Source organism: Phyllostomus hastatus, unplaced genomic scaffold (assembly GCF_019186645.2).
Source record: "Phyllostomus hastatus isolate PE091 unplaced genomic scaffold, TTU_PhHast_1.1 phas_scaffold_216, whole genome shotgun sequence".
In the NCBI taxonomy this organism is placed as follows: Eukaryota; Metazoa; Chordata; class Mammalia; order Chiroptera; family Phyllostomidae; genus Phyllostomus; species Phyllostomus hastatus.
In genome coordinates, this window is record NW_025334018.1 from 2,077,299 (window position 1) to 2,091,203 (window position 13,905).

The 13,905-nt window shown below is 54.5% G+C and overlaps 1 protein-coding gene across 1 annotated transcript; it reads left to right on the top strand.

Moving 5' to 3' along the window:
* Positions 1-1,250: 1,250 nt before the first annotated feature.
* SH2D2A (SH2 domain containing 2A) lies at positions 1,251-12,793 on the top strand. The gene is made up of 9 exons (XM_045816941.1): positions 1,251-1,297; positions 3,184-3,347; positions 3,944-4,104; positions 4,875-5,059; positions 5,735-5,824; positions 6,092-6,260; positions 9,202-9,351; positions 9,518-9,814; positions 11,716-12,793. Exons 1-9 carry the CDS (start codon positions 1,251-1,253, stop codon positions 11,881-11,883), a joined length of 1,431 nt encoding a protein of 476 aa, XP_045672897.1. The 3' UTR covers positions 11,884-12,793.
* Positions 12,794-13,905: the final 1,112 nt, after the last annotated feature.

The following is a 13,905-nucleotide window of genomic DNA, read 5'->3' on the forward strand; positions in this document are numbered from 1 at the left end:
AAAGCAGCAAGAGGAAAGGAGACAATTACCTACAAAGGAGTGCCCATAAGACTATCAGCTGATTTCTCAAAAGAGAAATCAGGCAAGAAGGGGCTGGGAAAAAAGTATTCCAAGTCATGAAAGGCAAGGACCTACATCCAAGATTACTCTATCCAGCAAAGCTATCATTTAGAATTGAAGGGCAGATAAAGTGCTTCCCAGATAAGGTCAAGTTAAAGGAGTTCATCATTACCAAGCCCTTATTATATGAAATGTTAAAGTGAATTATCTAAGAAAAAGAAGATGATCAAAAATATGAACAGTAAAATGACAACAAACTCACAACTGTCAACAACTGAACCTAAAAAAACAAACCAAAACAAACTAAGCAAACAATTAGAACAGGAATAGAATCACAAAAATGGACATCATATGGAGGGTTATCAGCAGGGAGGGGGAGGGGAGAGAAAGGGGGGAAGGTACAGGGAATAAGAAGCATAAATGGTAGATACAAAATAGACAGGAGGAGGTTAAGAATAGTATGGGAAATGGAGAAGCCAAAGAACTTATATGTAAAACCATGGATATGAACTACAAGGGGGAAAATGCTGGTGCAGGGTGGTGCAGGGTGGAGGGGAATAAAGGGGAGAAAAAAATGGGACAATTGTAACAGCATAAGTCATAAAATATACTTTAAAAAAACAATTAACCAATGAATGCATGAATAAGTGAAAGAACAAATCAACATTTCTCTGCCCCCCTTTCCCTTCTCTCTAAAAATCAATAAATTAAAAAAAAAAACTTGAAACAAAACAAATTGCATGAGAAGGCATCCCAGACTCCCACATCACCTGTCTTTTTTGCACTACTACTTCTGCAGCCACACATATGCCCCCACGGGGGTTCCCATCTAGGGTGTCCCTGAAGGGCAGTGGCAAGGGGATTATTCCCAGGGGTCAGAGCTGCAAGCACTCACTGGTCATGCACTTTGTACATAGGGATGGTCAGATCAAGGATGTGCATGGAGTACTGGGAAGTGTTAAATGGGTTGGCCAGTTGGTCAGAGTCCTGGAAAAAAAAATAAAATGAAAGACTGAAGGAAAAGAGGCCTGGGAAAGAGATAAGTGTATGGCAGGTCCAGGACTGGCATGCATTTCCACAACACTGGGCAGGATAACCCATCCCGTGGACGTCAGCCATCCTTTCTCTTTAGTCATTGGTCACCCACATGCTGGAACAATGGGCTGATAAACAGCAGACTTGGTTGCAAGATGGAGGCTTTGCACGGGCCCAAGATCATCCGAGCCATCTCGCCGAGGTTCAGAGCTACTGCGGAGAGCCCAGCTTGCTTGCAAGAGAGATTGACACTGAGCCATATTACTTAGTAGGGGGGGAAAACATCCAGCCACACAGTGGCAGGTTGGTTAGAGTAGACCCCCTATCCCTTTTGAAGAGGTAGTGATTTGTCCTTATCAGAATCAGTACAAACTCCAGCACTACCCCTGTGCTTACGGGATGTCTGCTCTCTCAGTATAGCATCCCACATCTCAGTGCCTCGGGCCAAAGAACTCATTGTACAGCAAAGAGGCACACGACAGCCTCATGACTGCAGAAGTTACTGGTCTTCCCTGTCACCCAAAATTAATCAGCTCCATGGAATGCTAGAATGGCCTATTGAAGGCTCAGGCACCGTCTGGGGAACAACCCTTTGTGGGGTCAGAGCTCTCTCCTCCAAGAGGCACTTCTTAGTCCCCTTTCCATCGCCTGGGGCTGGGACCAAGTGTAAGGCAACAGTTTTTATAGAAGGGAAGAGGGAGCAGGCAGCTCAGGAGGAGGTGAATAAGGACTCGGGTGTGGCTGGGCCAGCAGTAACCGCTTCAGAAAGTGTTTCCCTGCCCGGAGCAGGTGGGGAAGTAGCTCTCCAGGCTGAGTCAGGAGTCCAAACTCCTTCCCCAGAACAAGGCAGCAAGTAATCTGGCCTGGTGCCCTGCAGCTACATAAACTGGTGCTGGCAGCCTCGGAGCCAGCTTCCCCTCGGCTACCCGGTGCACCACTTCTATCTTCCATGCATTTGCGCATGCTTGTCCCTCTTCTAGAAACACCCTTCCCCATCTTCCTCAATCCTACGTATCCTCCACAACTCAGCTCAGTCTCCTCTTTGACATCCCAACTCCTATGCACACACCCACGCACACCAGGCCAGAGTGGGGGCCTCTGAGGGAGACTCCGGCAGCACCATCCGCACCATTAATTTGCCACAATAAGTGTCTGTTGGCAAGTCTGGCTCCCTGTCCGCCGTCTTGAGACACAATCCTTTTCTCTCTGGGTTCTTCACACCAAGAACATAGTCTCATAGTCATGGACCATTGGCCTAAATCACAGTGAAATTAGTAAAAGATCTAGATTTTAGTTCCAACCCTGCCACCAACTTCGGAGCCACTGAAAGACCTCGGCCGAGGCACTTCTCTGAGCTTTAGTTTTCCCTTCCAGAAAATGGGGATAATGTTCCCCGTCCCCTTCTCATTTGTGAAGATTCAAGTGAGAAAGAAATAGGATTAGTCCTCTGGTGCAGCAGAGATAAAAGCCCACCTGAGTTTAAGACGTCAGCACTGAAGTTACTAACAATTTCTAATGATATTGCTACCACTAACAGCAGTCCGACTGGCTGGAGGAAATCCTCCCTCCCTTCCTCCAGGATTGCCTGGTTTGCTCTAACCCAGCTCTGTCATCTGCTGGAGGGTGCAGCCAGGCCCCCTTCTCTTTATCCTTCGTTTCACAGATTTCATACCTCAAAATGTTCTCCCAGAAGTCTGACCCTCGTCCTTCCTGTTGCAGCCCTGCCCTCTCCCTCCCCAAGTGTCCTAAAGGGATAATCCTGAGTACAAATCTCCAGTGGCTCCAAAGCCTGAGAGCCTTCTAGGGCTTATCCTCCTGAGGTTGACTTCCCCACTGCCACTGCTCAGAGCAGAAGCTGAGAGACAGAGAAAGAGAAGCCCCAGCCTGGTGTGAGGGAGTAATGAGAGAACGGTGTGGGGGGGGGGGGGACCCAGGACCCAGGTCAGACAACAGTAAGGACTCCCTAACTAACACCCAGACACAGTGTGACACAAATATGCACCACCACACCACAACCACCTTCAGCTGCCTGGCTTCCGGGGGAGGAACAATTGTCTTAGGCTTTCCATGACGCGAGTCCTCTGCTAGGGCTAGGGCTGTCGGTAAAGCCGCATTTCCTGCTCCAGGGGCTGGGGTGAGAGGGGAACTGCTGAGTGTGCACACCTTTCCAGAGCGCAGACACATACCCTGCCTCCGGGGCTCCCTCTCGGGCTGCCGCCACGGACTTCCCCCGGCCCAGATAGGCCCCCACGGTAAGTGTGATGTTGAAGAATGTGGGTGGGAGGGGATAGGACCCCCACAGCCTGCTTCTCCTGGGCCAGAGCCCCACCCCAAGCCAGAGCTGGCAAGACTGAGTGCAGGGTGCCTACAACCCCTTCTCCTTCTCTGGGACTGCAGGTCCGCTCAGCCCTGAGAACAAAGGATCTGCTGTATGCTCTTTCGGGAGGAGGGCAGAGAAAGCAGGAGGGATGGGGGAGCCAGAGGATCCTGGACCAGAAGAGGGACCTGCACCAAAGAGATCAGGCTCCCCTCCCCGATTGTGGGACTTGCTTCCGGGATTTTAGAAGGCCAGATGACCTCCAGCTCCCCTTGCTGATGCCCAGTTTCCCCAACAAGCTGCTCAGCTGCCTCAGCCCCTCTGTCCCTCCGTGGCTCCATACTTCTCCTCTCTGAGAAATCCACCCCTGCCACTGTCCTACCTGCATTTCTCCTGCTGACATAACTGTCCCTGTCCTCCAGGTTCCTGGTGAAAGGCATGCAGGCCACCTCTAAGCCCGGGGCAGGGGTGAGCAGCAGAGAGAGGCAGTCCCTCACTGAGAAGTCCCACCTGTTCTCTTTGTGCTAACAGGGAGTCACAAAACCCCTACCCCAACCTCCAGCACCTTCCAGCCCATGGACTTGACCTACAAAAGCTGCCAGGGCCTGGGCTTGCTTCCAGTGCCCAGACTCCAGGCCCTAAAGGCTGAGGAGGCCCAGTTCATCCCTACAGCCCCGGATGTCCACACTGGGGTGAGTAGGAACCTGGGTCTGCAGCCCCTTCATCTGCTCCCACGCCTCCCATGGGTGAGGACTCATGGATGAACAAAGGCCAGTGGGGAGAAAGCAGGAGTGACCTGGGACTTCACAGAGGGGGGAAAAGAAGACAGGAGGTGCCTTCTTTATGTGCTGAACTGCCCAATCACTGATCTTCTGTCCCTGGAAAGCTCAGGTTGAGTCCCTAGGTGGCCAAGGTACAGTGTATCAAGTCCCAGAAACAGGCATATGCATCTTTGTCCATGACCTTCATTTGCCTAGCACACCCCCATCGCAGCCCTTCTAGCTCACCCATTTGTTTGGCTATCCTTCCCACCAACCAGCTCAATCCACTGCTGGAGGGTGGGCTCTCCCTTATCCCAGACTCTGGGGTGACCTCCTGCTTCACCTCCCTACATCCTCCAGGCCAGGGTATGACTTCCGGTCCATCTGGAAGGCCTCACCCCATTTGAGCACAATCTGACAGCTTATTGCTACTGGCTTAAAGGCCCCCAGGATCCAGCGAGAAGTAGAAAAATTCCCTAGAAACCAAGACAGCTGGAGCCGAAGAAGGGATTTAAGTCAGACCTTGGGAGAGATTTCGGGGCAATTATACTTAAAATAGGCAACTGTGATTGGGGGCCACGAGCTTCCTCCTCCCACCCAGGAGGATCTGGAGATAAGGATGAGAAGGTAGACACTGGCTTGGCATCAGAAGGCCCAGTAATCACGGCTGCTTTCCCTCCTTGAATTCCTCCCCTAACCAGGCATCTTCGCAGGCCCTGGGGGCTGCCCCCAGCCCAGAAGACACTGGAAGGGCTGAGGAGGTGCCTAGGGAAGGAGGCCAATCCCTGCAGGCTGAGACCCGGGCTTGGTTCCAGAAGACCCAGGCCCAGGGGCTCCTGCAGCACGGGGCGGCCCCTCCTTGGTTCCACGGCTTCATCACCCGGAGGTGAGTCACAGGGGAGGAGAGGCCCAGAGAGGGGCAGGAGCAAGTCCTGGGTCTCTCCACCCATCAGGAGTCAACTGGGGCTCCCAGCCCAGGCTGTGCTTCCTGGGGGTTCCCAGGCCATTCACTAAGGCATCTCCCCTGGAGGAGATCATTGGAGAGGCTCCAGCCCTACCCACCCTGTGCCTCAGTTTCCCTTCTGTGGGCTCAGTTATCCTCCTGTATCTAAGATGGCCTCTAATCCTCATGATTTCCAGGTGTCTCAGGCTCTCTCTCACCCCTTCTTTACCTCTGGCTCACTCAACTCTCTCCTCTTTCTCTCCTCCCTTGCAGTTCCTCCTCCTCCATTTCTCAGCTTCACTTCCTTGGTATCTTTGTTCACACTCCCTTCAGCTTGACTTCTGTCATCTAGAAGTCCATTAGAGCACTGTCGCTGTAGCCACCACTCCAACAACAGAACCACCATCACCCGGGCCCCCCTTCACCGCCGCTGGACCCTGGGGTCCATCCATGTCCAGGTGCTACAGCGGAAGAGTAGTGCCCACATCCCCTCGCCCACCTCCACCCTTCTCCAGCCACTTCAGTCGGATTAGTTGGGTCTGGCCACGGGAGCCCGGGCGACAGGGAGCAAGGCTGGAATAGTCAGAGCAGCATCTGTCTCTTCTCCATCACCCACAGGGAGGCCGAAAGGCTGCTAGAGACCAAGCCCGAGGGTTGCTACTTGGTGCGGTTCAGCGAGAGCGCTGTGACCTTCGTGCTGACCTACAGGTGAGGGGCGGGGCCAGGAAACCGGGCTCCGGGCTAATCCGAGGGGCGGAACTGGATGCAGAAGTTGGGTGTGAGGCAGAGCGCTAGACCGCTCGCGGGCGCCAGGCTTTTCGTTCAGCCCCTCCTCTTCCTCTTCCCCACCCCCACTACTGAGAGTGGGACACTCTGGGGCCCGGGGTGGGGGGGGGTAGGGATCACGTTAGTGACCCTGACCCGGAGGGTTGAGAGTGTGGGGGAGCGAGTCTGATCCTGACTGGCGCCCTCTAGGAGCCGGACTTGCTGCCGCCATTTCCTGCTGGCCCAGCTCGGGGACGGACGCCACATGGTGCTGGGCGAGGACAGTGCCCACTGGCGGCTGCAGGACCTGCTGCGGTACTACACGGGGTCCCCTCTCAGCCCCTACGGGGAGACGCTCAGCCAGCCCCTTGCCCGCGAGGTACGCCCCCGCCCCCCCCCCAACTGGGACCTGACCCCTGACCCCTGACCCCTGACCCTGACTGTGACCCTCACCGGGAGACCCGGGCCAGTCCCTCTCCTCACCCAGAGCCCAGGCCACAGGACCGCGGTGGCAGGCACTTTCTCACCCCGGCAAAACTGCCCAGCCGTGCCTCCCTTGCCCACGTACCTCCGCGGGAAGCCTTTTGAGAAAGACCATGCTGTGGGAGGGATTCTCGAGAGACCAGTCCAGCCACAAAGAAGGCACATGGATCACTTGTTTTCATTTGTTTGCATGTTTGTTTTTAGTTAAGGGATATTTACTGAGTACCCAGAATGTACCAGATGCTGACAGGTTCTGGAAACAGAGCCATGGAAAGACAGACGGTCCCGAACCCGCAAAGCTTACTTGCCAGCAGCAAAGACAAACACTGAGAACCAAGTGTGCGGCTGTGATGGGAAGAAGTACAGAGTAGGGGAGCTGCGTCAGGGGGTGCCTTCCTGAGGACGTTGGGGCAGTTCTGAGGGACCACTCTGTGCCCGGCATTGGTCTGGGCCCTGGAAAAAGAGCAGTAAACAAAACTGACCAAAATATCCCTGCCTTCATGGAGCTTCCATTCTAGTGAGAGGAGACAGACGAATACGCAATACAGATGACTAACGGGTAATATGTAATAATATATTCAGTAATGATGAGTAGGTGCTAAGAAGAAAAAACACGCAGTAACAGGGAGTGACAGGTTTGGGGCTATCTTATGCAGAGACATCAGAGAAAGCTACTGTGATAAGGGGACATTGGAACTGAGCCCTCAGCGAAGTAAGGGAGGGAGCCATGCAGACAACCAAAGGAAAAACCCTGTCGGCAGAAGGGACAGCAAGAGCAAAGGCCCTGAGGTAGGGGGATGTTCGGCGTGTTTGAGGAAGCTAGCAGGGTGGAAAGGGAGGAAGTGAGATCAGAGAGGTGAAGGGAGGAGACCCTGCAGACTCTAGAAAGGATCCGAGATTTTATGCTGAGTGAGATGTGGTGCCGGACGGTTATAAGTGAGGACTGACATGGACTGGCAAGTTCGGAGAGGCAAGGGTGGCCAGCTGGAGGCTACTGCGATGCGTCAGGTGAGGTGAGTGCAGGCTGGACCAGGCTGGTAGAGGCGGAGGGGTGAGGAGGTGGGATGCTGGGTCTGTTCTGAAGGTAGGCTGAAAGGGTGTTTTGCGGGAATGGATGGTGAGTGTAAAAGGTGAGCTCTCACTGACTGAGAGGAGGAAGCTACAGGAGGAGCAGGCCTAGGGCTGGTGGAGAACAGGAGGTCAGTTTTGACATGTACAGTCTGAGATATCCATTCTCTATCCATGCGGAGATGTCAGGTAGGCAGTTGGAATACCTGAACCTGGAGTTTGGGACACAGGTATGGACTAGAGATAAATATTTGGGTCATCAGCTTGTAGCTGGATTGATTCCAAAGCCCCCAGGAAGGGTGAAGTCTCACGTAAGAGTGAGTGTAGATGGGAAAAGAAAGGACCGCCAAGTCTTCAGCATTTAAAGTTTGCAGACATGAGGGAGAACCTACAAGGAAAATTGAGAAGGAGCAGGCAGAGAGAGAGGAGACAACCAGGAGAGGGTGATGGCCTCGGAGCCACGCCAAAAAAGCAAGTCAGGGAAGGGCAGGTGCCTAGAGGTCCAGAAAAGACCACTGGATTTAGCCAAGAAGTCACTGGTGACCTGGGCAAGAATGGTTCTTGGAGCTTGATTGGAATCAGTTCAAAGAAGCAGTAACTGTGTCTATGGGCAACCCTTTTGTGGAAGTTCATGAGGAACAGGAGGAGACCTGAAGCTTCTGGAGCAGCGAGAGCGGTGCAGGACAGCCTGGAGGTGCAGGTGCGGGGAGCCGGCTGGAACTGACAGAGCTGAAGGCAGACCTGCCGCAGGCCGAGCTCTGTGATTGGGTCTCAGAGGGTCTGACACCAAGCTCTCTGCAGTTCGGACTTTATCTGGGAGCAGCAGGCCACCGAAGGGTTGCTAAGGAGAGTTTCTTGGAGAATGGGTTGCCAGGGCAAGATAATGCAAGGGGAGGATTTAAGAGGCCTGGACTGGGGTGGTGGCTGTGGGCATGGAGAGAAGCATGCAGAGGTAAAAACACCGGGGCAGTGAAAGGAGCCGGGGTGTGTTCCAGCAGATGTGGGTATGGAAGGGTCAAGGTTGACTCCTAAGGTGCTGTGTGGCAGCAGGGTGGAGGTGCTGCTTTTTATTCATAAAGGGGATGTAAGAGAGGAGGGGATTGGGGCAGGGAATAAGAATTCTGGCTACTAGAATACTGCAGGCTTGGATCCACGAAGCCTGCAGTGCCTGTACACCTCCAGGTGGAGACACGCGCTTGGTGGATGCAGGAGCACAGCAGCAGAAGCGGGCATGTGGGAGCGTTCACGAGCCCAGGGCTAAATGCTGCACTAAAAGCACACCTGTTACGGGAGAGAACTGTCCCCCTGTAAGGCTCATCTCCTCGAGGCAGTCTCTCTGCCCTAAAATATCTGGCTTATATCTCCATAAAGTACTCCTCTGGGACCTGCAGAAATAAACATAGGCTCAGCAGACTTGGAGGTCTGTCATGCCAAAAAATTTTAGGCTAAAATCTTCTCAAGCCTTGTTGCATTTTTACAACCACAGGTACAAGGGAGGCCTGTCTGGCCCTGTGTGCCAGATGAAATCAAGTTTAATGCTAGATATTGCCTGTGACCAGAGCTATTCCCCTCCGTGCCCTCTGTCTCCCTGCCATCTCCACACCCTCTTCTTCAGGCAGGGAACCCAGCACAGGCCAGATTTCCATACCCCTCCCCCGATCCTCCACCTGGGCCGGTTTACTTTGACCTCCTAGATCACCGGCAGGTGATCCCTACCCGCCAGCCAGCCGTCCTCAACCAAGTCCTCAAGCCTCCTTCTTTCACTGCAGACTCCTGAGCCTGCAGGACTTTCCTTACGGACTGAAGAATCAGACTCTGGAAGCAAAAGCCAATACCTGCACCCCCAGTACAGCCCAGTTCTCAAAAATGAGAATCCCAGAGCCCCCACACAGAAAGATGGGAACTGCGAGCCAAAGGAGGTATTGGGCTGGAGGATCCTGGAGGAGGCCAGGCAGGAGGGAGGCAGCAGCCTGAGAGGAGCGGGGAGCGGGGCCAGCTGGGAGGGGTGGGGTCTGCAGAGGGCACAGGCTCCTACCTGGGTTGCTTTGACCCACTCCCCTCCCCGGCTGTCGCCTTCTCTCCTAGCCCCCTAGGCCCAAGCCTCCTGTGCCCGCTAAACCTCAGCTACCCCCCGAAGTCTACACAAGCTCGACTCCACGACCTCGCCCAGCTGTGCCCCCCAAGCCCTCCAACCCCATCTACCACGAGCCTGATGAACCCATAGCCTTCTACGCCATGGGCAGGGGCAGCCCTGGGGAAGCCCCCAGCAACATTTATGCTGAGGTGGAAGTGGCGGTGCCCTCAGGGAGTAAGGGCCCACCGTGCATCCTCCAGCACCCGGTCCTCTGGAAGTACCAGTCCAGGCCTGTCCCAGGAAGCCAGGTAAATGGGAGGGAGTACAGGGAAAGCTAGATCCCAAGAAGGACTTTCTGGAAGCTATAGTTTGAGAAGGGTTCAGATTGGATAACTGACCAAGTTCTGAGGCCCAGAGATTGCTCCCTCTCTTCTCCCTGGAATCACTGGGGCCCTTTGTCAAGTCCCAACCCCTCCACCTCTCAGCAGTTCATCCCTTCCTAAGACACAGAGAAGAGAGGCCCCAGGCAAGCGCCCCTTGGCCTTTCCCCACCAGAGCCTGCATTTGGTTGGGGTCTGTCTCACCCAGCTGGTCTTCTTTCAGTCCACCTGAGATCGAGCCCAACCTGTGCCATGAACCTCAGCCTCACCCGTCCTCTCCTTCCCAGTCTGAATTTGGGCCCCTCCAGGTCTGGCTCCCTCCCTCCCTTCAGGCTTCATCACCTGCCCTCCGTGAAGAAGGGGCTCTGAGTCCCTAGTGTCATCTCAGATGAGCACCTGCACTATCCCACCCCAGCCCCAATGCTTACTCCTCCTCTCCCTTTTTTTTAAAGCATTTACTATTTCATTTTATATATTTACTTTTAGAGAGAGGGGAAGGGAGGGAGAGAAACATTGATGCTCGAGAGAAACATGGATCAGCTTCCTGACTTCTTCTCGCACTCCCCCAGCTGGGGACCTGGCCCATAACCCAGGCAGTAACCCAGGCACGTGCTGTGACTGGAAATCGAGCCAGAGACCTTTCCGTTTCAAGGCCAGTGCCCTCCACTGGGCCGCACCAGCCAGGGCCCCTCTCCCTTTTCCAACCCTCTGCCTCCCCAGTCTTTTCACCGATCAGCTCAAGTCAGACCTCATGGGATGTGTCAGGCCCAGTGGGCTGCTCCCACCCTGTCCCTTCACCCCAGCCCCCTCAGGGCCTTCCCCACCCTCTCTCCCTGCTGGTACTCCAGACTCCCCCTCACCCTTGCATCTGGTTATACTTACCCACACTCTTGCCACCTGCTGCCATCCTAGAGCTGATGTCACCGGTCCATGTCTGTACCCAACTTCTCTCCCAGTGCCCCAGGTCTCTCACTCCACACGGCCAACACTGCCCTCACCCTTGCTCCCCAGATCGCCCCTCCCGTGTTTCCTGCCCAGACGTCCGACCACCCACGCCAGAATGCCATGGCTCCTTCCACATCTCCCTCTCTTCACCCCCATTGCCCTGCAAGTCACTGATTTCTGCTGGGGCTCTTCCCAAACATACTTTTCCTTTCCCCAATTTCAGGCTCCTTCTGGTCATCTCTTAGCAGAACTTTTCCAAGAACTTCCTAACTCTTCTCTAACCACCAGACCTGCCACTTCTGATCCACTCTGCCCCAAGGAAGCCAGAATGGTCTTTCTGAAACAGCTGCCTGGCCCATGAGGCCCTCCATACTCAGAGGGAGTTGTGTGGGAGGGTGCCACCTCATCAGTCTTACCACCTCTCCTCCCAGAACTGTTCATGTTTCTCCAAGTACGCCAAGTGGTTTCAAGCCTCCTGGGTTTGCACATGCCAGTCCCTCTGCCTATACCAACTTCCTGCAAGTACAATCTCTTGCTGCTTGGGAAACTGCTCGTCACCCTACAAGCTAGCTTGCACTTCTCCTCCTCTGGAAAGACTCCCCTGACCTGACCATAGAGCCATCCACTGTGCTTTGTACACAGCTGCCACGCCACTGAGCAGCTGGGGCTGGAGCCTGTTCATCTCTGTTTCCAGAGCACCCAGCACAGTGCCTGACACAGAGCAGGTGCTCAGGAAATATTAGTTGAATGAATGGGTGGGCTTTCGCCCTCCTTTGTGCAGGCCAACATCTGTTAAGACCGGATGTGTTAGTCCTTGAGGCTGCAGGGAGGCCTAAGAGGCAGAGGGTAGAGAATGTGACCTAAGATTGTCCTTTTCTCTACAGAATCCAGGTGGCCGGCAGCTGTGTTCTGAAAATTCTGTGGCTGAACAAGGCTCTCTCGTGTCCCACCAGCCCCTGCCTCTCTGGGGACACAGCCTCCCTCATGCCCTTCCTAGACAGGTGCTTCAGGACAGAGGACAAGCGTGTCTTTCCCTGGGGCCTCCTCAGTAGCCGGTGATTCTGAGCGAGGATGACCTGGAACATCTGGTCCAGAGACTTCACACACACCCAGGTGTCCTTCTCGGGAAATGTGGATGGAACAAACTATAGGTGATCAGAGCTGGAAAGGACCTCAGTGCCATCTATTGCAAAGATGGCAAAAAGGTGTTACCTTGGTATGCCAACACCAATCCATTAGTCTTTGCTGCCCAGGTCACTGCATTGGAAAAGCTGTTAAGGTCATCTCTGAATTCAGCAGAAAAGAGCACCGTGATTGATTAGTGATGTCTGCTATGGGTGAGGGAAGGAAGAGGAGCAGCTTCTATTTTTGCCCTTCCTGATCAAGTCCAACTGTCTCACTGTGCAGATAAGTAAACGAAGCCAGAGTGGGCTAGTGACTTGCCGAAGTCAAGGACTAGGACCCAGGCCTGATTTCCTGGTTTGGAGCTCTGTTCCTGACCCCACATCCACTAGGTCTTCACAGGAAATGTCAGAAATTTCCTGAGATAGGAAATTTGGCTGCTCTCCAGAGTTCTACCACATTGGGTCCTGGGTGCTGGATCCTTTCCTCAGATCCCACCATAGCCCTGTTACCCTGTAGGGCTGGGATCCCACAAAAAAGCCTAGAGGTCAGAAGAGCAAATGTGGAATCCACTCCCTGTTAGGGACACGCCCACTGGTTCCCCCACAGACTCCTCAGTGCTTGGTGCTCCTGTGAAGATGTGGGCTAGCAGGGCCCTGCTGCCTCCCGCTGCCCTGGCCTCTCGTGGAATCTGATTTCCTTGGCCCTCTGAGCCTTTGAGCCTGGGCCCTGGTCCAATGCTGCTGTTGTCTGAGGGTTGGTTTGGCGAGAACAGATGTTAGAACTTGTTTGTTGATTCTTGTCTGGCTAATAAATCATCGCCAACCACTTCCCCCTACAGGGATCCAAGTACTCCAGGCTCCTTCTGTGTCTGCCTCTCACATTATGGAAGGGCGGGTGTTTGAGCTGTTAGTGCAGTGGGAGGGAGAGAGGCCTGGGGGTCAAGAGACACCTGGGCAAGGATCACAAATCTGTGGGCTGGGGGCTAGGAGACACCGAGACAAGGGACACAGACCTCTCTCTGCAAAGCGTTCCCACCCTAACTGCGTTGGGCTGGGCAGGCAGCCAGAGAGAGAGAGGGGTGGCTGTGTCTCCTGTGGATGCCAGGAAAGGAAGACAGGCAGGGAGGGAAGTTGTTGAGGGTAGCCCCTGCACCGCCTTCCCCACCTCCCCTGCCAAGCACAGGCCTGGGAAAGGGAAGGTGCACCGTTAGTCTGTGTGTGTGAGCCCTTAGAGGATGAGGAGCCCCCACAGTGGCTCCAAGACTCTCATCTTTACCTTGCCAGCAAGGCCAAGGCCATAGGCTTTTGCCTCGGTCAGGACCCCAGTTCTCTTCCCTGTCCTTCTTGTGAGGTGTCCTTCCCCTCTCTGCCCAGACCCACTTCAGGGCAGCCTCCTGCCCCACCGCAGAGCTGCAGACTCGGGGCTTTCACCACCTGGAACAATCTGCCCTGGGTCTTACTTTTGTGTCAGACTGGGGGCTTTTCAAGCCAGTGTTGTGTCTGCCCCTGGATTGCCCTCAAGACTCAGGACAGAGACTGTCCCCACCCCCTACACTTTGCCCCAAAGCCACTCAGGCCCAGGTACTCCGGTGGTCCCATCTCTGCAGCCCCTTTAAGGTAATCGGTGCTTCTCAGGGCCCCTTTTCTGCCAGAGGCAAAGAAGTCCCCCAGACCCTTTCCTGAAGCCGCATCCCCTAGGCCTAGCTGCTGCAAACCACACCACCCCCAGCCTGGTGCAGGTGCCAGCTCCAGTGACAGGCGAGTTCCCCTCCTTTCCACTCCAGTGCTAATCAGCTTAAGGAGAAATTTGGTTGCTGAGTCAACAGGGTGGGAGGGGGGATGGCATTGCCTGCTGTCTGTAGGTCTAAACTCCCTCCCGAGCAAAAGAAGAGATGGGGAGGGCAGGGAGCAGATGGTTTGCCGAAATCAGAGGCTGAAAGTGCAAGAGAG